The 23,003-nt window shown below is 41.3% G+C and overlaps 1 protein-coding gene across 8 annotated transcripts in view; it reads left to right on the top strand.

Moving 5' to 3' along the window:
• The window catches only part of SMAD1 (SMAD family member 1), a 50,781-nt gene extending 28,527 nt beyond the window's left edge, over positions 1 to 22,254 (top strand). For 6 of the 8 annotated variants that reach the window (XM_054824331.1, XM_054824328.1, XM_054824329.1 and 3 more), the window contains 5 exons: positions 7,725 to 7,982; positions 12,230 to 12,346; positions 16,161 to 16,382; positions 18,701 to 18,957; positions 20,815 to 22,254. In XM_054824331.1, coding sequence (XP_054680306.1) covers positions 7,725 to 7,982; positions 12,230 to 12,346; positions 16,161 to 16,382; positions 18,701 to 18,957; positions 20,815 to 20,958 — 998 coding nt within the window. In that variant the 3' untranslated portion in view covers positions 20,959 to 22,254. Of the gene's footprint in view, positions 1 to 7,724; positions 7,983 to 12,229; positions 12,347 to 16,160; positions 16,383 to 18,700; positions 18,958 to 20,628; positions 20,718 to 20,814 lie in introns of all 8 variants that reach the window. The other 2 variants (XM_054824332.1, XM_054824333.1) reach the window with 2 other exon arrangements.
• The last annotated feature ends 749 nt before the right edge of the window (positions 22,255 to 23,003 follow it).

The raw sequence follows: 23,003 nt of genomic DNA, 5'->3' as shown, positions 1-23,003 counted from the left end.
TTTTTGCTCCCGGCGTGGACTCTTGCCTATGACTTTAACCTGATTGTTTTCATATTTGTCTTTGATCTCTGCTGTTTGCTCTAAGTGAGCCTCCATGAGGCTGCACAGCCACTGCAGGCACCAGGGGTGCAGAAAGAAACTTGAAATGGTGGAAGTCCTGGATAAGGCAAGTTTAGACTCACATGATCCTGGACGTAAATGCTCCTTGAATGCTCCCCTGTACAGTGCTGCAGCTCTGGTCCTCAGTGAAAGAAAAATAAGGCATGTTTAAAGGAGCTTTTTAATGCCATTTGAAATCACACAGATATTTGGTTGTGTGTATTGAACTGGTCATGCTTGCGAGCGTGTTCTCTAGGTACTTTACAGAAAAATGAAACGGATGAATTAGTCGTCCATGTCTTGTCCCCCTGTACTTGACCAGCCTAGGATCACTGCATATAAAATTAATATTCCCAAACTGTTTCTGGACAGGATAAATTGAGAAGAAGATCTTTAAAAACCCATCACAATGTACTACCCCTGCAGTTCAAACCTGACGTAGCCTTTTGCGGCGGGTTGCTGGTCGGATTGCTAATGCCGCTTCTGGCAAGCAGCAGGGTTCAAACGCAGCTCCTGGGACCACCAAATTGGCAGGTGCCACAAGTCTGTCCAGATCAAATTTGAGGCCAGGAGAAAAAAGTTGGGAGTAAATGGTGAGTCCTTTTGAGACCATGAGTTTGCCTGGCTGGGCTTTTTGGGGTCCCAGGGCTTGCTTGGTGGCTTCCACCCACCAGCACTTGGGAGAATGGGGATCGGCACGAGAGCCTCCCCACCATTTCCAGCCAGATGGAAGAACTTTGGTGGCCTGGGCTGGAGGGATCCCAGCAGAGCAGCTGCCGGCACGACTCCCACAGTACCAGTGGAGGATAACTCTGGCAGCCAGGCATTGGAAGGAGGGGGAGAGGGGCTGGGGGGAGAAGGTGAAAGGGAAGCTGCTCCAGGGAATGTAAGTGGGGGAAAAACCAGTGCATCCTTCTTTCGGAGTTAATGTGTAGAACCAAGTTAGAAAAATCCTTGTTCCCATGTGATTTCCGTAGCAGGATTTCTGCACCTCTGCAGGCTGGGGGTGAGGGAGCAGAGAGTGTCGTAGCTGAGAAGTTTTGCCGTATCGTAGTTTAATGCTGCTGTTGGGTGTAACTTTAAAAATAGCATGCTGCAACAGGTGCACACAATTATAGGATGGTTCCCCAAAATAGCAAGTAACTGTCAGTTTGCTTGGCAAGTAGTATAAAACTTTCTTTATTTCAGTTTTGCAGAATTTGGTTCTAAAATTCCCCACCAGAACCGACCTGGGGGAGAGGAATTGAAATAGGGAGGCACACAGGAGGGGAATGGTCTAACAGCAGTGTTTTCCTTGTCTAACCTCAACACGTGTTTGAAAAATGAGGTGCAATAAAGGGATATAAGTTGTCAAGAAGGATATGTTGGTGTCCTTTTTTTTTTTATTTTCTTTAAAATTAATGAGGTTCAGATGTTTCTTCTGACTTAAAAGACCAGACTTCCAAGTTTTAACCTACTCAGCAGGATGGTGACTGTGGCTTTCATACAGGTAATTTGAACTCTGGTCTGTGTAAATGTCTGAGTTAATATACACTATCGCACTGTAACTTCCTCCTGTATCAGGACTGCTCCTCTCCCCAAATCTGCTTACAAGAACTCCTTCGCTAATGTGCATACAATTAGTACTAAATTCTGAAATTGGCCTTGACAAATATCACTTTAATCAAAACGTTAGCTTATCAGAGCATCCACAAATAAAATCTAATGTTAGATGAATATTGTAATGGAGGAAATGTACTAATATTACTTGCCAAATGCATTTAGACCAGATGTCCGATGTAAAAAGTAAAGCCGGTAAAGCAAGTCTTCAGTTGTAACTATGTAAAATGACAAATCAAGCTGTGGGGTCTACTGAAACTGCAAAATAAAATTAAGAGTTGAGAAAACAAGACGGCTCTCAGCTTTTTCCCGGAATGGAAAGTCTGGCATGTTTGTCCATCTGTCACCCAAAGCAGGCTGCTGAATAGCTATTATTGAGCCTTTTCACTTGCAATTACTAGAACATAGTTTTGGAGCAAAATTCTAAAGGGCTGGCATTTCTGCTTTTGAGAAAACAGTAAAGCAGAGCCATGCTACCACAGCCATTAGCACAGCCTTGCTTAAGTGAGGTGGTATTGGAACAACATAAAGAAGCTAGATCCTCAGAGATTGCTTTTGCCACAACACTATTAATTTTTTTTTTTAACCAAGAGTAAACTATCCTAAGTGTAGACATGTAAGTGTCTTTGTATGTGAGAACTTGTCCTCTGGTCAAAGAATATTTAATTTTGCCAGGTCTTGTTTTAGGCAACACGGGAAAGGCTAATGACGTTGAAAGTTCTCTTTCTACTTGGCGTTTTATTGTGTACAAGCAAGATCTTGGCAAGACCTTGCAGTCAGCATGCTTCAGTGACTCTCTAATGCTACAGACAGCAAGCAAAACTAAGCTGGTAAGCACATTCAGCTGAGCATACGCTGGTACCTGCTCTGTTCCCGCTGTGGGACTGAACTGCGCACCAGGATGCCACAGCCTCAAAGCCAGGAAATTAAGCTAGGAGTCTTTAGGAGGGTTGAAATTTGTTAATTTAACACTGCTGCTGTGTTTTGGGGTTTTTTGTTGTTTTTTGTTTGGTTTTTTTCTTCTCCTAAGTCTTCATTTTTCTTACAACTTCATCTTTGCAGGATTTTCTAGCTAAAGCGTGGAGTATAAGCCACAAGTTCCTCCCCCCCGACCTGTGTTTTCATACCCATTTCCAGATAGCACAAACTGGTGTGTGAGGATTTCCCTCCTTCCCAACCCGCAGTTCTGTTTTTCTAGTAAAACATAAGTGGCTTTGCTATATGATGCTTGGAAATTAAAGTGCACTGTCTAATGATAGTGCCCTCAGGTCTTTGTTAGGGCTGAGGGCCCTGTTGTGGTATAAGCCCGTACAAACCTTTCTACAGAACATATGTTGACCAAGTTGTCATGATTTTTAAGAGCAGAAAGTGCATCAGTAATTGCTCATCTATTCTTTTTTCTTTTTTTTTTCTTTTTTTTCTTTTTTTTTTTATTTTATAAAGCTCAGAGAAGAAGTAGAATCTACTTTGGCAAAGAAAGATAATCCAAGTCTGCTTTCTTATATATACCCCTTGTATTTCCTTACTTGGTCTTTCAATTTTCAGACATGGAAGGAGAGATACCTACCCAAATCTTGATGTAACATGCAAAGGGGAGAAAAAAAATGAGCCCTTCAGGGAAACTAGCTGTCATCTGGGCTTGTGTAAGATAACTGAAACCCATCTGGATAGAAAATATGCTACTTTGGAAGTACAGCAAGTCCTTTGGCTTGGATTAGGGTTGTTTGTTTTGGTTTGGTTTTTTATATAGAAAAACTTAAAAAAAACCCAACAAAGTTATTCATAAATTACACTTTCTATGTTTGCTAAAATCATTGTCTCTGGAATGTGAAAATAGAACAAAAAATAAACCCAAGAAAATCTTTAGGACAGCACACCTGTTAGGTTTCTGGAGATCAGGATGACATGCTGGAGATACAAAGAGTAGAGATCAGTAGCTTTCTTCAAAGGCCACCATTACACTTTCATAATAGCATTTTTTTCTTGGTGTGGTTAGGTGGAACATTTATCTGAACAGCCAAGTTGTCTTTGGTCTGTCTTCAATATTTTTGGCAATCTTGGCTCTTAGATGAAATAGCCCTGTGGGTGAAATTGCCCTGTAGCTGTAATTTCTTTAATACAGCTCCACTTGTTTGGTGCGGGCGTACTCTGGGTACTATTTGCATGGTAAAAACAGGCTACCCAATTCCCAGGCTGTCTTGACAGATAGAGGATCTCCTCTTTAGCTACAGCTCCACAAACATACCCAGCCTGGCTTTAGGTGGTTTTTCTTCCTCTTCAACCAATACTAGTAGCGTTACTGCTAGTAGTCACGTACTAACTCTCAGCTCCAGGTCCATATCGACACAAAATCTTGGAGCAAAATTTAGCCATGGTATAGCCCATAAAACCTTTTAATCTGGTGTTTCAGAAAGTACAGAAATCAAGCTGTTGGATGACTTGTGTTTCTACTCCATTAACTGGTTTTACCCATTTTAATGAGGTTGAATTTGCAAATCTGTTGCACTAGCTTTTTAAGACAACAGTGTATTTAATAGTATGTTTCCTTTAAATATATGCATCCCTACTGAATAGAAACAATAACTTTTTTTAAACATGTTATCTTATTTTATGTAATTGTGGTCCCTTCTGCTGAAGAAGGTAAAGAGGAAGGGAGAAAATTCTGTCCGCAAACTGTTAGAGCAGCATCCTGCGGAGATCCACACAGCAAAGATGTGCGCTGCTTCATTATTTTATAGCAACAGGTGTGCTGGCTTAGCACAGAATTAGAGCAGCATCCTGCGGAGATCCACACAGCAAAGATGTGCGCTGCTTCATTATTTTATAGCAACAGGTGTGCTGGCTTAGCACAGAATAACTCTCATGCTTTCTCCCCTTCAATTATACCTCTTCCTGGAGCTGGCAGCTGCAACAGAGATCAGCCTCCTCCCCTGCTGTACTGAGCCTCAGTAATTTGTTATTCCATATGGTTGAGGTCTGCAACCTGACCAGAAGCTCAGCGCCTGACGCAGGGGTGAGGGGAGCAAGAAGGGTATGCATCCCTCTTTACGTTTTGAACTGCAGAGGGCCCTGCTCATGTCTTCAGTCCTGAGTGAACAGCATTCAGATTAACTCCTCCGTGACTCCAGTGGGAGCAGCTAGCCCACAAAAAAGCCCGTGAGCTGCAGAGAGATCAGGTTATGGCAGTGAGTGACTGTCTTGGAGTTGGACTAATTGGAGCGCTGTAGTTTCTGTCCCACCTGACGTAGCCTTTCAGGGCTTTTCCTCCTCATTTAAGGTTGTATGTATGCAGGGAAGATATGAATTAGGGGCAGCACTCAAAGTAAATTCTGCAATGACATTTTTGAGGCTATTTGTGCTGTATCAATATGAGTTGTATTCTTTTTCCCCCTTCCCCGTTTCCATGTGTATTTTGAAGAAGTTGGCATTTAATCATTTGAAGTTGAAGTAGCTGGACAAAAACTGTAGGTTTGCATGAGGGAGAGCTGGGAAGAGGAGACTTGTTCTTATTTGAGTCCTAAACTTCACCAGTGGACCTGCCCAACAGGAGAAAACGTGCGTATATACCTTGGGAAAATCTGGCACTACTTTATTCTAATTAAAGAAAACATACAGAAAATATCCTGTTCTCCTGCTATTTTAAAATGCTATAAATCGTGTGGCTTCCTGTGATGTCATGTGTGTCATTGTTTAATGTGAGGTAGGGGATGGGAAAGGTAGGTGATGTACTTTCTCCACAAATTAACTTCAGAAAAGTTAATGGTTTGACCTTCATCCATAGGAACGGAAGAGATAGGAAAGCTGTGTTTTTAATGCTCGGAAAAGTAAGGAAGAATCATAAAGACAGGAAAGGGAAAATTCTTTTTAACACATGATCTCATTGTTACTTTTTTCACTGGTAATTTATTAGCCCAGCAAACATTGACTATGACAATTAAATAGTGCTTGACCTCATTGCAAAAAGATTGCTAGGTTAACAGAACAAGCTTAATTCTGGGAGATCCTAATATTCAGAGAGATTGGGTTTGACATTTGCCGTGTTGTGAATTGAGGGGATTTGTGATGTAACTTTTTTAATTTTATGGCTTTTTCCAGTGACACGTGAGAATGATTGATTGATTGCATTAGAGGCAAGGGACAGTCTGCACAGCAGAGGGGGATGCAGCTTCTCCTCAGGTGTCTTGCAATTGAGAACTTCCATAGAATGGCAGATGGTTGTGTTTTGTTTTGAAAATGCCATAATTAGGAACTTCACATATTCCTTGTAAAGTGGAGTAGGTTAAAATTTTCACATCTAACCAAATCTACTTAGGGGTGACATCTGCCTCAAATATTTGAGATCTGTTGGGATCTCAGTGAAGCTGCTCTAAAGTGAGACATCAGATTAAATCTTTAAAACCTGCTTCTGACTCTAATGGGTAGCCTTAATTTCAATAGTGAGGGGAGTTTTTTCAGTGTATGCTCAAGGAAGATTTCTGGGATCAAACTTTTCATGCATTAATCCCACGAGCGGGCAAAAATCTGGTGGCTTAATTTCTCTAATGGACCTAAGCCTTAGGCCTGGTCTGTGCATCGAGTGGTGTCCTGGTACTCTGGGACTGCACGTCGCTCACATAACTGTCTGAATGCTTCTGTATAAGCAAGGTGCTGGAAGAGTAAAGATGCCACAGTGTCTTGGAAGAAGCTGTTTGTTCTGGCAAGAAGATGGGGGTGTTTTTTTGCAATTAGTTTGTAATTCAGCCTTTTGATGAAACAGCTGTCTTCGAAACACCTTTCTTCATCTGAGGTATAGCTATGTCTGTATAGACTTGTTGTGTATATGTGCTCCTGTTCCTCTTCTGTGTGCCCACCAGGTGTTGGGAACAGGGTAGGAGTCTTGGGGAGAGGGGATGGTAGCCTGACTTGCTTTTGCTGGTTTTTCTGGGTTTTTTCAGCGCTCTTGAAGGTGTGCTATCCTGGGGCGGGGTGGAGGGTGTCTTTCAGTCCCGCTCATCCATGGACCTGGGAAATGAAGGTGCTGAAGGGAGGGCAGATGTGAAGAGGAATAACTTTTTTATTTCGCTCCCACTGCCTTGTGCACGGATCTCCTCCCTGCCCTTGCTCCTCCTCTTCCCCCCATCACCCAAAAATCTCAATCTATAACAAGACTAGCTTTTAATCCTTTGAGTAGCTTGGACTTTGCTCTGAGGTGTTCAAAGATAGAAGCTGAGGCACTGAAAAAAGAGCTGATTCTTTTATCTTAGTGTATCTGGTATCATGTTCATATTCTCAATCAAAAAGAGATCTTTGTTTCCCTCTGGTGAGGAGGCCTTGGGAGTGTGGTGAGACAAGTAGTTTCTGATGTGTGTTTCTCTGGCCCCTTAGTAGCATATAGTTGGAGCTCAATTGCTGCTCAGTTGGTTTTTTTGAACTACATAATTTTATTTAAATTGCACATTTTGTAAACTGACTTGAAGAGTTAATAACTGTTTTAATACTAACTTGTAAGAACATAGTCCAGGTTAAAAATAAAATTACAGCTGTTGGGACTAGGCTGAGTTCAAGGCATATTAGTATTAGTATTGTCCTGAAAAAAAATAATCTGTCCTTATTAGCAAGATTTTGGGTTACAGGCCATTACGTGATTAGCAGGATCACAAGTGCAGCAAAATGAACTGCATGTCAGCGTTGTAATGCACCTACTTCCCAGCTTTTCTTTGTGTGAATAAAACTAAGATGCAGAATTGCGGTTTGTTCTTGGCTCTTCTTCCCTGGCCCTCTGCGAAAACAAGCTCCCATCTGGCAAACCAGGTAGCTAGCACGATCACTATGAATTCAAGCTATGCAGTAAGCGGATATAAGGAAAAAAGTTCTTGCTTAGACATGCGTTCCTAGATTTGCCTACCTTGTTTTTAAGACAGATGTGAATTTGCCCTAGGGGAGGAAGAATGTTTGGTTTTTTGGGGTTTTTTTTTTCCTCTGTATAGCCTAGTCCTTCAGAACCGAGTCTCTAATGTTGTGGCTTTTCCATGTTTCTCCATTTCCAGTCCTTCCTCCAGTCCTGGTTCCAAGGCACAGCGAGTACAACCCTCAGCACAGCCTCTTGGCCCAATTCCGCAACCTGGGACAAAACGAGCCCCACATGCCGCACAACGCTACTTTCCCGGACTCTTTTCAGCAACCCAATAGTCACCCGTTTCCCCACTCGCCCAACAGCAGCTATCCAAACTCACCTGGAAGCAGCAGTAGCACCTACCCACATTCTCCAGCCAGCTCAGACCCGGGAAGTCCTTTCCAGATGCCAGGTATGGTCAACTTCTGTTCCTCTTCAGAAGGGAAAAGGTGGTTGGACATCACTGGTATCCTGATTTTTTTGCTTAATAATACCAAATTATCAGCCAACACTTGTGTTCAATAGCAAGCTAAGAGAGGTAAGGTAATAAAGACTATGTAATTGCTTTGTCTAGTAATAATATTGAGGGTTTTAATATAGAATAGAATCATAGAATTATTTATGTTGGGAAAGACCTTTAAGATCATCAAGTGCAACTGTAAACCTAGCACTGTCAAGTCCACCACTAAACCATGTCCCTGAGTGCCACATCTACATGTCTTTAAATACCTCCGGGGATGGTGACTCAGCTGCTTCCCTGGGCAGCCTGTTCCAATGCCTGATAACCCTTCCAGTGAAGAAATTTTTCCTAATATACAAGCTAAACCTCCCCTGGCACAACTTGAGGCTATTTCCTCTTGTCCTATCACTTGTTACTTGGGAGAAGAGACCAACACCCACCTCACTACAACCTCCTTTCAGGTAGCTGCAGAGAGCAATAAGGTCTCCCCTCAGCCTCTTCTTCTCCAGGCCAAACAACCCCAGTTCCCTCAGCCGCTCCTCATTAAGACTTGTGCTCCAGTCCCTTCACCAGCTTTGTTGCCCTTCTTTGGGCATGCTCCAGCACCTCAATGTCCTTCTTGTACTGAGGGGCCCAAAACTGAACACAGTACTCGAGGGGCGGCCTCACCAGTACTGAGTACGGGGGACAATCACTTCCCTAGTTGTGCTGGCCACAGTATTTCTGATACAAGCCTGGATGCTGTTGGCCTTCTTGGCCACCTGGGCACACTGCTGGTTTGTATTCAGCTGGCTGTCAACCAGCACCCCCAGGTCCTTTTCCTCCAGGCAGCTTTCCATCCACTCTTCCCCAAGCCTGTAGTGTTGCATGGGGTGGTTGTGACCCAAGTGCAGGACCCGGCACTGAGCCTTGTTGAACCTCATACAGCTGGCCTCAGCCCATGGATCCAGCCTGTCCAGACCCCTCTGTAGAGCCTTCCTACCCTCAAGCAGATCAACAGTCCTGCCCAACTTGGTGTCATCTGCAGTCTTGCTGAGGGTGTACTTGATCTCCTCATCCAGATCGTTGATAAAGGTATTAGAGAACTGACCCCAATACTGAGCCCTGGGGAACACCACTTGTCACTGGCCAACAACTAGATTTAACTCCATTCCCCACAACTCTTTGGGCCTGGCCATCCAGCCAGTATTTTACCCAGTGAAGAATACACCCATCCAAGGCATGAGCAGCCAGTTTCTCCAGGAGAATGCTGTGGGAAAGGTGTCAAAGGCTTTACTAAAGTCCAGGTAGACAACATCTACAGCCTTTCACTCATCCACTGAGCGGATCACCTTATCATAGAAGGAGATCAGGTTAGTCAAGCGGGACCTGCCTTTCATGAACCCATGCTGACTGGGCGTGATCACCTTGTTGTCCTGTATGTGCCGCGTGATGGCACTCAAGATGCTCTGCACCATAACCTTCCCCAGCACCTAGGTCAGACTGACAGGTCTATAGTTCCCCAGATCCTCCTTACGGCCCTTCTTGTAGATGACTGTCACATTTGTTAACCTCCAGTCAACTGAGACCTCCCCAGTTAGCCGGGACTGCTGATAAATGATGGGAAGCGGCTTGGTGAGCACTTTGCCAGCTCCTTCAGTATTGTTGGGTGGATCCCATCTGGCCCCATACACTTGTGTGTGCCTAAGTGGTGTAGCAGGTCACTAACCATTTCCCCTTGGATTATGGGGACTTCACTCTGCTCCCCATCCCTGTCTTCCAGCTCAGGGGGCTGGGTACCCAGGGAACAACTGGTCTTACTACTAAAGACTGAGGCAAAGAAGGCATGAAGTACCTCAACCTTTTCCTCATTCTTTGTCACTATGTTTCCCCCAGATCCAATAAAGGATGGAGATTCTCCGAAGCGCTCCTTTTGTAGCTAATATATTTATAGAAACATTTTTTTATTGTCTTTTATGGCAGTAGCCTGATTAAGTTCTAGTTGGGCTTTGGCCCTTCTAATATTGTTCCTCTTGCAAAGACGGTTAAAACATTATAGTAAAACTCTACTGGGGTGAGGGGAGGGATTCATAGTGTTTTGGGAACCAGTTCAACAGTTTAGCCCACAAAGCATAGCGTTTAGTGCACAAGAAGTGTAATGCTACAGATCATCCTTGCTTAGGAAAGATATCATCATAAATTCAGCACAAGGCTTTAGTTCTGCAGAAGAAGGGTGTTTCTCAAGGGGATCATGCTACTGCTACTTGATGATAAAATTTCTTCACATAATGATGTAATTTCAAGAAACAAATATACTTCAACTGAAAAACAGTTCCTTAAGATCCTGAAAAGAAATCTTCAGGCTGTTTTACTTCCTAAAGTCAAAGAAGTAACAGCCTTTCTTTGTTGAAATGTCTGTAGAAAATTCTGTGAAGCTGTATTTTTTTGGTCTTTACATGCAAATGGATGAAAATACTGCAGAAGCAGTCTGGGACAGATTTCTTGATGTAAGTGCTAGAAGAAGGACTCCATGCAAATGCTTACTGATGTTCTGTTTGCGTGTTTTCTTTGGGGGCTGAGGGAGGGCATGGGTAAACAAAGCGGCAGACTTCTGAAAATCTGTTTTCTATTACGTGAAATTAACATCCATAGATTTCTGCTGCTGATAGTTGTTTCTCTCTAAAATTTTTCTCTTGTGAGTGAGGACTACTGAATTTGCAGAGGCAGGAGGGAAGGAAAGAGAGTTTGTATTGGCTTTTCTAAAAAAATGTGAAAAGTTGCTACAAAACCAGCTAGTTTTCCCTCCTTTTTTTTTTTTTTTTTTTTTTTTTTTTATGATTGGTGTGGTTGGGGCTCTTCCAGCAGAGATAAAGGCTTCTCTAACAAGATCTTCGTGAACACTGGCTTGTGGAAGTTCACTTGATCTTTGAGGGGTCTGTTCTGTCCACATGCCTGTAAAGACAAGTCAGCAGCTGCAGTGAAGCAATTGAATTAGAGGAGAGGTCAAGATACTGATGTCCTGGATGCTTAACTCTGGACAGTTGCCCATCTTGCACTAATGGGGAAAGAGACTGACTTTTGGAAAATACAAAAAAAGGAGCAAAGCAGTTATCCAGAGATCTTGAAGACTTTCTGCATACTGGCTAATTTGTTGTCTGTGGCCTTAAGATCTTGTTTCCCTATCTGTGCATCATATCATGTTTGCACATACACGAACATTTAAGGTTTAGTAAAACATGAGACTTAAACTCCAATGCAGACTGTTAAGCTTTTAATGCAGTCCTGTTATCATCTCTGCCTTCTCTGCTGCTCTTTTGTCCAACTGAGGGTATCCAAGTAAGGGAATTAGCAGTGCACTTGCCAGCATTAAATATAAAGCTCTCAACAGAATATATTCTAAAGAATAACCAGTTAATAGATTTTATTAACTTGTCTTTTCTTTAAAAAACAAACAACCCCACAAAAAACCCAAAACTTACGAAGCAGTGGTATGATTTTTCTGCCTTTTGTTGATGCTAATTTGGTTTTCAGGGTTTTGGAGGCCCCTGTGATTATTTGCCATGATAGTTTGCAATCCGTGCTCTAAGTAATGGAAGCAAATGTGGGATGAGCAGCAGCCGTGTTCACCAGAGATAGCACAGTGGTAATCTAATCTCAGCTTTTGCAGTGAAAGCTTGCAGGGGTCAGGCAAGGGTTTCTCTCTTTTTCATGTACCTCTGTGCAATTAATTTGGAGGAGTGTGTCCTCTGGTGTATTGGGAAATGGTGACATTGGCAACTTCTTGCAGCTTCTCAGAAGCCATTTGGGAAGCTGTTCCAGAAGTGAAATAGGCAGCTGGAGGGCAATGCTAGTACCTGACTGGGGTGCTTCAACCTGGGCCAAAAGCAGTGTGTTAGTGAGCACGGTCATTGTGCACCTCTTTGTGCCTTAATGTCTATATGACACTTTCAACCTGCAAAACACGTAGCTGAGCTTTCTTCTGTGGCTTGATGGCAGAGGGAAGTGACTTGTTTTTATTGCAGTTGTGCTTAATATGCCCAGTAATTCTTTGCCTTCCTGATTGAAGGTCCGTGATTACTTTCTCAGATTTCTGGTGGGTGGAAGTTTATAGCTGAGTCAGGCTGGAAGCATTTCCAGGCTAAAACTGTTTATGTGGATATGTATATATACTTTAAGGAGAGGAAAGGACTCATGTTTGTAACTGCCTTTTCTATATTTAGCTGATACTCCTCCTCCTGCTTACCTGCCTCCAGAAGATCAGATGACACATGATACCTCCCAGCCGATGGATACCAACATGATGGCACCCACAATTCCCCCTGACATACACAGAGGAGGTAAAAACACTTCCTTCTTGTCTTCTGCTTCGCTTCTAAAGAGTAAAGAACTTTCAGAACTTACTATTTTAATAATCGAGTTTTAATTTTGGATGGATGTTGTTTATGGAAATTTTTAGCCTTAGAAAAGAAAAAAACCAGCCATGTAGTTTTTCTCTGTTGTTGTAAGGGATGAAATAGTAAATCTGGAGATAAAAAATTATAAATCTAAATATTTATTTAGAACAAGAAGCTATCACATGACTCTTTAAAAATGTAAAATGCATGGGGTTTATTACTGTCTTGTTCCCAACCAACTCAACGACCAAAGTAATTTTATGTTTTGTATCTGGAACTTCTACTAGTCACCAAACAGAAAGAATTCCTATGACGCTGCACACTTCTGTGTGCAATGCTGAAATTACATCTGTGCAAGGAAAGGAATCTCCTCTTCTCTTATGATTACATTGATTTACTGGACCAATGCAGTTAATGCTATATAAAGCCTACTGAATTGTGGTTGACAGTAGATATGGTCAAGTACAGCTCTCCAAGTAAAGACTTGATCAGAGCATGGATGCTAATACCATCAGTTATGTAAACACCCAGAGACATTTTACATGGGCAACTGAAATACCTATATTTTCCCTCTGAGACAACACATCTCATAAAATTGTCTTTTCTTATTATGGTTTTTTCCTGAATTCTAAACTTCAATACATAAAGAGTATGCTCTGCTTTTAATAATTTACCCTTCCCCTGGTCATAAGGGTGCTTGGGGGTTTTTTATATTTTGTGTTGTTCCATCCTCCCCATTTTTGTTCCAGCTTTGAGTCATGCAGTGATAGCACTTGGTTCAGAATTCAGAGCTGTCTGCCTGAGGTGTGGCATTGCTGCAGACTTTAAAATCTGTATTTAAAAAAAAAAGCTATTGCTTTATGTACTGTGACACAGACATCTTTTTACACATTGCTTTTTAGAGCCTTTGCAGCCAGCCGTGACTGCTGAGTAAAGGATTTAGTGCATTCATCACATTGTGAGAAATAGCCCCTTTAGAGAACACATAAGCTTACACAGTTGTGGCCCATGCCAAGAAAAAGCAGCAAGCTGGATGCTGTGCCAGAATGGTTATCAAGATCACAAGCATATGAACAATTTAACTGTTGTTTGATTATTTTTTGTACTTGTTTTGTTGCTAAGCTTAATGTCTGGTTTCAGGAAGTATATTTGCCCTCTTAGAACAATTTGCATAGCTTTTGTGCTAACCTATTTACTCTCTGCGTGGAATGAGTTTTGAATGTGATAAACCCCATCTGTAGCATTTCCACTTTTCGCTGATCCAATACACTCTGGGTGTATGTATAGTCCTTACTGGCCCAAAGTACATTTATCAATGCTTGTGCCTAACTGCAGACTTTTGCGTGTTTGTCCCTCCCACAAGATACACAAGTACTGTAGAATTCCTCTATCACATGAGAGCTGATACCATTTCAAAATAAAAATTGTGTCTATTAGTATTTTTCTCTTCTAGTAGTTCAGTACAATGGATTTTCATCCCTGTCCCTTCTTTTAAAAAAATCAAACAAAAAACCCCACCTTACTTCTGTGTGCCTTCATATGTTTATTATTCATATATGTATGCCCTATTTTTACAACCTGCAGCAGGTTATTTATTTTTTTAAAGACGAGTTTTTACTGTGAACTTACAACAGCATTTTTGTTGCAAACTTTTTAGAAGCATGTTCTTCATGGTGATTTGTTAGTCTTAAGAGATTTGGTTTAACAAGCTGCATCCTGTCAATGAAGTTGGGTAATTTCCATTGTTGGCCCATGCTGGGAATAGAGGGACTAAACGCACCTGCTCTGCATGACTTAAAGCAAATGTAAGGAAGTTAGTATGAAATCTGTGTGAGAGAGATATGATTCATTCTGTAAGAATGGCCAGCTGGCAAGATTTCTTCCTGACTTTGAGAACTGGGGCAAAGCTGCAGCTTTGATAATTGCTGGCATCTTCATGGGAATTAAAAGTGTAGTAACCTCTTACTAATAATTAATGACTGATTTTTATTATTTTTATTGTGGGTTTGGTTTTTTTTTACAGTGACATGAAAGGATAGAAAATGCTAGGGTATCAGGAAAGATCAGCTCCTTTTTACAAGTGTTTTAAGGAAGTTATTGGTCAGCAGTAGACACTATTGCTCAGAAGCGATACAGGATGTGTTATCTTGCTTTTGATTATTTGCCACCTTTTGTATCTGCTATGTGCTCCTGGTTTGGGGGGGACTTTCTGGTTTTTGTTTTGCCCATGTCTGAAAACTCATAGCGGTATGATCTGTGAACAAAGGAAAATATGAATACTGGTCTTAGTTGGCTGATTTCAGTAAAGACTTGAGACCGGGAGCAGGAAACCTCTGGCCAGAGAAACAAGTTTTCCCGTAATACCAGTCTGATTTTCATTTTAGCACTTTGACCTGTAGTTGGAGCTGTAATAGGCAAAGCTGGTGTCTTAGCAGCAAGTCCGGCTGTCCTAGGCTTAGCAGTGAAATAGTCTCCTTCGTTTAAAAGAAACCACATAAAGCAACCACATCCCTTTGCTAGCCTCCTTTTGTTTGGAGGCAGTTTAATAATTTGTAGCTGTATTTGGCACTTGAAAGAATGTGCAGTGGGTGGAGATATCTGGAGAAGCCTGTGCTGTTGTTGGACACCCACTGGGAAACTCTTTTTGGTAAAGACCTTCAGTATCATCTGGAGAAATTGTTCCCCATGCAGAGTCACAAGTGTTACCTCAAGAGTTCCATGTGTTTCTAGAGCTTGATGGGTAGAAGTCGTGAACCAGGAATTTCGGCATTTTGCACAATTCCTAGCTTCCATTAGGAACTGCTGAGGAGGAGCTTCTTGTTACCAGAGTCTGGAAAACCATGCTCTGACAAATCCTTGCTGTTACTCAACAAGTAATTCTTTTGGTGATGAACAGTTGCAGATTTTGCATTTGGTAACATTTGATGAATAAAAGTTTCTCATTAAATAATATTTTCCTCATTTCATCTGCTCTTCAGCCCAGCGTAATTGTTAGGATCGTGTGCATTATGCCTTTGTTCAGCCTCCGATCCCAAGCAGTTTCTATTCATATTGAAGATGTGCTTCGTGCATGTTCTGCACACAAACGTCAATCTCTCTTAGTTTTTGAAGTCTCCTAGCCTTCCCCCCAAGAAGCCCAGGAGAAATACTTGTGCATAACCCTGAATGCTGCAAGATTCTTCTGCTGACTGTATATTTAAGCTACCTTGCTATACTTCTTGTCACCCAAAGTTACAAATGGTCTCTTGTGCAATTGTGTGATGCTGTTTCTCTCTGTCACTGTATAACTTTGCAGTAAGCACAGAGGTAACTTGTAATTTGGTAGCTGAGTAAAATGAACTGAAGTAGAAGTTCATTTACTAAATTGGAAAGAAAGCTGAGCTGTATAATTGCAGTGTTTCTCTGCTGTCTGGGCTCACACCATAGCGTGTTGTAGAAAATGCAGCAGGGATATTGGGGCACTGCTTGGTATATGCCCCAGAGCTTCCCGCACTTTTCTGTGGATATCATATGCCAACTTTTGTCTCCTGTGAGTCTTGAACAAATAAAGTTGAGGTGAAATAATTCTGTTGTATGTCAGTGGCTATGAAAAGTTCAAAAGTATCTGAAAATAGAAGAGCCTTCATTTAGCTGCAGTTGCTTATCCAGCTCATCCTTCAGTGATCTTCAGCCAAAATCTGCAGGTTTATGAACCTTTACCTCTCCAACCTGTATTCCAGCGCCATTAGATTGTGATGTTTCCATTGTTGCTTTACAGATGTTCAGGCGGTTGCTTATGAGGAGCCGAAGCACTGGTGCTCCATTGTCTACTATGAGCTGAATAATCGTGTTGGGGAGGCATTCCATGCTTCTTCCACCAGCGTCCTGGTGGATGGCTTCACTGATCCTTCAAACAACAAGAACAGATTTTGCCTGGGGCTGCTCTCAAATGTTAACCGCAACTCCACCATTGAGAACACTAGGCGGCATATTGGCAAAGGTGAGTTTTGGATCTTTGCATCCATTTTTTGTTGTTTGGGTGGGGTTTTTTTGGCGGGGGGATAATTGCCCCTAGACATGACAACCTGGGACGCTTAGCTCAAGAGCAGGCTGGTCTCCCCAAGTATATGGGATACGTGCTTGTGTTGGAAAATATTTAATTTTCTGGCCAGGTCTTATAAGCAAAGTATTGTTCTTACCTGGTGTGTAATTATAGGAAGCTTTTACCCATAATCAATTTTTAATTGTCCAAAGGCTATCATAATCTTAATTAGAATGAGAGCTTAAGATCATTTGTCTAATGAAATGTCTTGATATATCTTGCTTATTGGTGTATATGGAAATTGAAATTATAGTTCTTGGCACCAAATTTTTAGCTAGCCTTAGTTCCAACATAAATTAGCTATCCTAATGTGTATTTAGAGAGACAACCTGCAAAAACAGTTTTTCCAAATTCATTTTTCACAGGCTGATGATCCTTTCAGTGGGAATTTTGTGCTTCTCTTCTATGGCTGTGACAGTGTCCTGCAAAAGAGAAAAGCTACTGTTTTTTGTCTGACTTTATACAGTCCTCTTTTCTGAGTACTTGCCTATAACGCAAATGACAGGCAAAACTGACATTGCCTCTTGCAGTGGGGCGTTCCTGTCAAATTTGCATTATTAGTAAACTCTAAATTTTCTGAGACAGTTGAGGGTTCAGCATGCCCAGGCAGCAGGGTGTATGTTGTAAGTGCCAATTAAGGAAATACCTCTCCTTAGAGGAGGAAAGAATTGAAACTAAAGAGGACTGTCAGGTCTTCAGGTTTGAGCCCTCAGTCTGGAGAGCTTTTCTCTACATGAGGACTTGTGCAGGTCTCAGCAGTACACCACACCTGTGCTGTGCCACTCAAGTCCTAATACTTCTTCCTTCTCTTCCTCCCCATCCACCTTACCAAGTATCAGGATATTTATTTAACACCTCATTCATTTTCCTGTTAAAAGTAACCCAGCTGCAAGCAGAGTTCTGCTGAAGCACTTAACTGCATATGTACCGAAGCAGAGTGTGGAAGAGACAAGGATGCTGTTGAATAAGTAAACGTGTACAACTAATGGTGATGTAGAACTGTTAGTCTTTGAGGTAGGAGGCATAAATCCCAAACTTGAAGGCATAGCTATAAATGTTTTTGCAGATCAAGTGGGAGCATATATAGACCCGTGCAGGTACATGCTTAGTCAGCAGCAAAATTTTACGTGACAGAGCAGAGTCAAGACTTTCTGACTTGACTTCAGTTTAGCTTTTAAATTCTGTGTGTTCACTTCTCTGACTTGTGACATTGTGGGAGGTGAACGGTTTAAGCAGCAAATAATCCATTTTTAAACACAAAAGGCAAATTTCTTGCTTTCTCAAAGCCTTTGGGATTGAGCCCTATTGACAGCAGATCTCCACAAAGGTTCCCTGTATGTCGCTCTTCCAGGGTTTGCTGCCATCGGTGGCAGGTGAGGGAGCAGACAATTGAAGGGGCAAGGACTGTAAAATTGCTATGTACCCTGATTTGATAGATACATCTGAAGGATGTAGAATCATAGAATCATTTAGCTTGAAAAACACTTTTAAGATCACCGAGTCCAACCGTGAACCTAGCACTGCCAAGTCCACAGCTAAGCCATGTTCCTAAGCACCATATCTACACGTCTTTTAAATACCTCTGGGAATGGTGACTCAACCACTTCCCTGGGCAGCCTGTTCCAATGCTCAACAGCCCTTCTGGTGGAGAAATTTTTCCTAATACCCAATGTAAACCTCTCCTGATGCAACTTGGGGCTATATAAGGGCGATTTTCTTTTTCCAGCTTTCTGGAATTAAAGTGAGCTGAAAAAAACCCTCTTGCTACCCAAAATAGCATTCAGGACTTTTTCAGAGAATCCAGCTTGGGGCTGCTTTAGTATCTACAAATTATGCAGTAGGTTTCTGCTTTCTGCTTTTCGTTCCCAATTATTATTTTACATACATATAATTAGAAAAATGTTCAACTGGCCAAGCCATCCAATGTACTGCATCAAAACTACTGCAGTGCTTGCTAGTTTGTTGGTTTTGAATATACAACGTGGTAAAATGCAGGAATTACCGATTTCTGTTATTTATACATACAGACTCTCCTTTCAAATCACCTACAGATGAAACAGAAAAGTAAAAATCAAGTTTGAAGACAGCTGATGGTCTGATGTGAAATTAATGTTTATCTCTTTAAGCAGAAACATATGTCTGTGGAGACAGAGCATGACAAGTAGATACACAGTGTGAATTTGTCTAACCTCCTTGTGTCAACCTTCTCCTCCTAGGTGTGCACCTCTATTATGTTGGTGGGGAAGTGTATGCTGAATGTCTTAGTGACAGTAGTATTTTTGTGCAAAGTCGGAACTGCAACTACCATCATGGGTTCCATCCCACCACAGTCTGCAAAATCCCCAGTGGCTGCAGTTTGAAGATTTTCAATAACCAAGAGTTCGCTCAGCTCTTGGCTCAGTCAGTGAACCATGGCTTTGAGACAGTGTATGAGCTTACTAAGATGTGCACTCTCCGTATGAGTTTTGTAAAGGTATGTAAAAATCTGCTTGAGATTAATTTGTAAGCAAAATAAACTATTTTTTCTTAATGTGATGATTGTGGATGGTCCAGTGCCTCCCTCTACCAACCTGTTAATAGCTGTTGAATTTTAAGTATGGAATAATGTTCGTTAAGTTTAAGACAAATCTTAATGAAATGAAGTAGTCTCTGTGGACAAAAATCCATCTGATGCACATACTTTAAAAGCCTGAGGTGACTTGCAGAAGGTGTTTCTTCACATAAGTCTATAGTCACTTGTGAAACGTTTCTATCATGTCTGTTAACTATTCTAATTTCATCGAATTGTCTCTTGTAGATTTTTAGTGTTTCAGTTGAATTTTTGTATTTAATCTGTATATATAGAAGTACTTGCATAATTACTCTGGAATTATGGTGCTTGTCTTTTTAATTTTGTGGGATATGGCAAGATACAGAACAAGTGAGTTTTGAAAATAATTGAGTCTTTAATTGGCCTCAAAGTGGAAAACCTACCAATTCATTGTGTAGCATCAGCTTTTGCTCCTTTTTTTGCCCATTGTTACGGTCCATGCTATCTCCTGCTCTGTACGAGGCCCAGCTGAACTTCATACTTCTATTTCTGGGTGGTATTTTTGGAGAGTTGAGCTGGGACTGAAGTGTAAGTCATTATAGCAGTTGTGGGAGTGTAGATAGCATAATCCTCTAAATCTGTCTTGACCAGCAGCTCCCAAATTAGAATAATATACATATCTTTCTATTCTAGGGGGGCATGCAAGGTCAGGATTTGTGATTTGACTGTGAGTGGTAACATGTGTACTGATAGAAAAGGGCTGGTCACTTATATGAAAGCAATCAAATGAAAATGGTAATATGCTGAAGTGTGCTCCTTGATAGGAGGATAGAAACTTTCAGATGTGTTAGGGCAGGGGTTCCTAAAATGGAATTGGTTGTTTATAGCTCTGCATCATATAGAATTGTACGGCAGTGTTGCCTGAACAGTTGCAGTCCTGCGTTGCACTGCAGAGTGTTTAGAGCTGCTGCCACCTGTGTTAGGAGCTGGGTAATCCCTTCTTTTGGGGTCAACACACAGCAGAGCAAACTGTACCTGAGGCTGTCTTTAGTCTTCTCTCCAGACCTGCCTCAAAAATGGTTCACTTACAGAATGATTTTGTATGCTGTTCAAATATCTGCTTATATCTGTGGTAATTACTGTAACTGAATTGGGTATGAGCTGAAACAAAACCTATCTTGTCTTAACTTGAGAAATAGCCTGCTGGGGAATGACCATGCCCTCTTTCTACAAAGAGGAATGTTTCTGACTTATTGCTTGGTTTATCGTGTACATCCTGCGAATGATGCTTTGGTTCTTGTCAGACAGATGCCTCACCCCCAATTCCATAATGTCAGTCTATGACCTCATTTTTTTAATTTGTTGATCTGTTTGGCAGCATTTCCCCACCCCACCCCCACATTTGTTCTATTTTTGGTCTTGGCAGAGAAGATTTGATTATCCCCCCCTCTTCAGAGGCTTTATTGGAACACCATGCAGCTGGCAGTGAGGTATGGGGAAATTTTTCACTGCCATAGGTTATGCCTTTAAGAATTTAAGGACTTCCATACCAAGAGATCAAGAGATCTCAAAATGACACTTCCTCCAAATTTAATTCTTTCTTTTTAACTTCAGATTTGTTTGTTGAAATGTGATAGCAGTTGGTGCATCACGGGTGTTACTCTACTCTGCTGATAACAACTGTTGAAAGCTAGAGTATTTTGGTAAGAAAGACGACAATTGAAGTATACTTCTCACGTATTTGATATTATAAAATAAGGTGACTTTTATTTTCTTTCCTACTTATGGTTCTGCTTCCAGGGTTGGGGAGCTGAATATCATCGCCAAGATGTAACGAGCACTCCATGCTGGATAGAGATACATCTTCATGGTCCCCTTCAGTGGCTGGATAAAGTACTTACTCAGATGGGCTCTCCTCATAACCCTATTTCTTCAGTGTCTTAAAAGGTCCTAAGCTCCTGCATTTTGGAAACAATTGAGCCTTGCATGTACTTGAAGGACGTATGAGTCAGACACACACTTCCCCCCACCCCCTCGAACTGGCAACAGCTGAATAAGAGCCTTGAAAATACTTGACTTCTGTGACCAACTGTTGGATTCAGAAGAAAAAAGAAAAAAAAAACCCACCGACAAAACCCCAACTCCTTTGACATACTGTTGGTATCAAGAATTTTAGTTTACATTGTAATGTACTATTGCAAAGTTGATTTGCAGGGCTTAGTGCAACGGGGACGACCGAGCCAAAACCACAATCTGTTGGACCGAGTTCCCGAAGGATCTTCCTGTAGCTGGCAGTCTGAGATTCTCTTTCTTCCTTTATGTTCAGCGCATGCTGTTTTCCCCTGTGTCCTCTGGGGCTAAGAGGCGATGTCGGCAAAGTCTGCTTTTTGCAGGCTCTCTGCAGTACATTTTAAAACCATTTGTCTAAGTTGATGGTTGCTGTTCTCTTTAAAAGAAAAAAAAATGTCATAAAGTTTAATCTCAATAACTATGTAATTATCTTTGAAATTGTGTCCTGACCATACTGCTGTAAGAATGTTAGGTATGTTTTTTGCTAAATGTATGTACGGTGTATTTGAAAGTTTAGAAATTAATTAGATTTAGACCATAAAGGAATTAGGAATATTTGAATGGGGGGGGGAGGTGGGAGTGGGAAGGGAAAATGACAACTGAACTGTAGAATATATTGTAAACATAGCTTGTTAGTTTAAACTGAGGTCTGAGTTTTGCTGTGCATTTCATTTTTGTAGTGGCTTCATCTTGTTAATTCTGACTATTTTTGCCTCTTCATTTTCCCCAAAATGATTGCACACCTGGTTAATTCTTTTACCCGTGAAGAGGACAAAACGATTAATTCCTGCAGTTTTAAGGCTGCACCTCTATGTATTTCAAGACAAAATTGTACAGAGTGCTCTTTAACTATTGAGCAGTTTTATACAGTTTATGTAACAGAAGTAGGCTTTTAATTTTGTAAGAGAATCTTGTTTTGCCAAACCTAGTAACCGTTAATTGTTTGGAGGACTTCAAAATCCCTGTGTGGGTCTATTTCAAACTTAAAGAAAATATATATATTTTTAATTTTTACTTTTTTTTTTTACTGCTTTGTTCATTTTCTTCTCTTTGACCTTTTATATTCACGTAAGCTGTAATACTTTTAGTACCTTTATTCCAAAACTAGTGGGTCCTCTTTACTGGAAGTTTTGAATAAAACCTGTTGTTACTGCTTACATTTGATTAAAACCTTGTCTTGTCCACTTCTTAGTAGACTCTTAACAAACCAGATAAAGATATGGTCTTGGAGGAGGAACAGCTAGAAATGAAGATACGCTGAGCTTAGACATTTATGATTAGTACAGGTTAGTAACCCTACTAAACTCAGTATATGAGATAAATGAGTACTCTAGAGAGAAGGATTTCTTAACCAGGCAAGATTAGAGTGGATGCAGTAACACTGAAGTATCCTAGCCACTTAGTTAAATTTCTGTGAGATTTTAACATACAATATCTGTATGAAAAGCGATTTTGCTGAGGTTGCACCATCAGCAGGCTCTCGCTGCTCTGTGCCATGGTTGTGACAAAGAGCCTCCATGCTCCTTTCTCCACACCTCTGCCTTTGCTCTGGGGAGAGGTGAGGGAAGGACTGTTCCTTTGCAGCTGCAAAGTGTCCGTCAGGTGCTGGGATGATGGAGTTTGAGACTGGGGGTTGACTGGAGATCCTGTGCCTGGCTATAATAGACCATGGAGCGCTAACAGGAGCATGACGGAAAGCTGAGCAGCAGACATGAATGTGTGTTCAGCCAGATGTATGCATGTGTATGTCACTGCAATGAGTAACAGCCCTTTTTGCAGAGTGAGTCAATCCTATGTCTCTTTTTTTTTTTTTTTTTTTAAGTTAATTCCATTGCTTGGTTCAGTGCACATTTTTAAAACTAACCGTTCTTTCCCTGCTAAGGGGAAAAAAAAAATCCATAATGTCCAAGTTTCCTATT

Source organism: Grus americana, chromosome 4 (genome assembly GCF_028858705.1).
Source record: "Grus americana isolate bGruAme1 chromosome 4, bGruAme1.mat, whole genome shotgun sequence".
In the NCBI taxonomy this organism is placed as follows: Eukaryota; Metazoa; Chordata; class Aves; order Gruiformes; family Gruidae; genus Grus; species Grus americana.
This window is presented reverse-complemented; position numbering and strand designations above follow the sequence as displayed.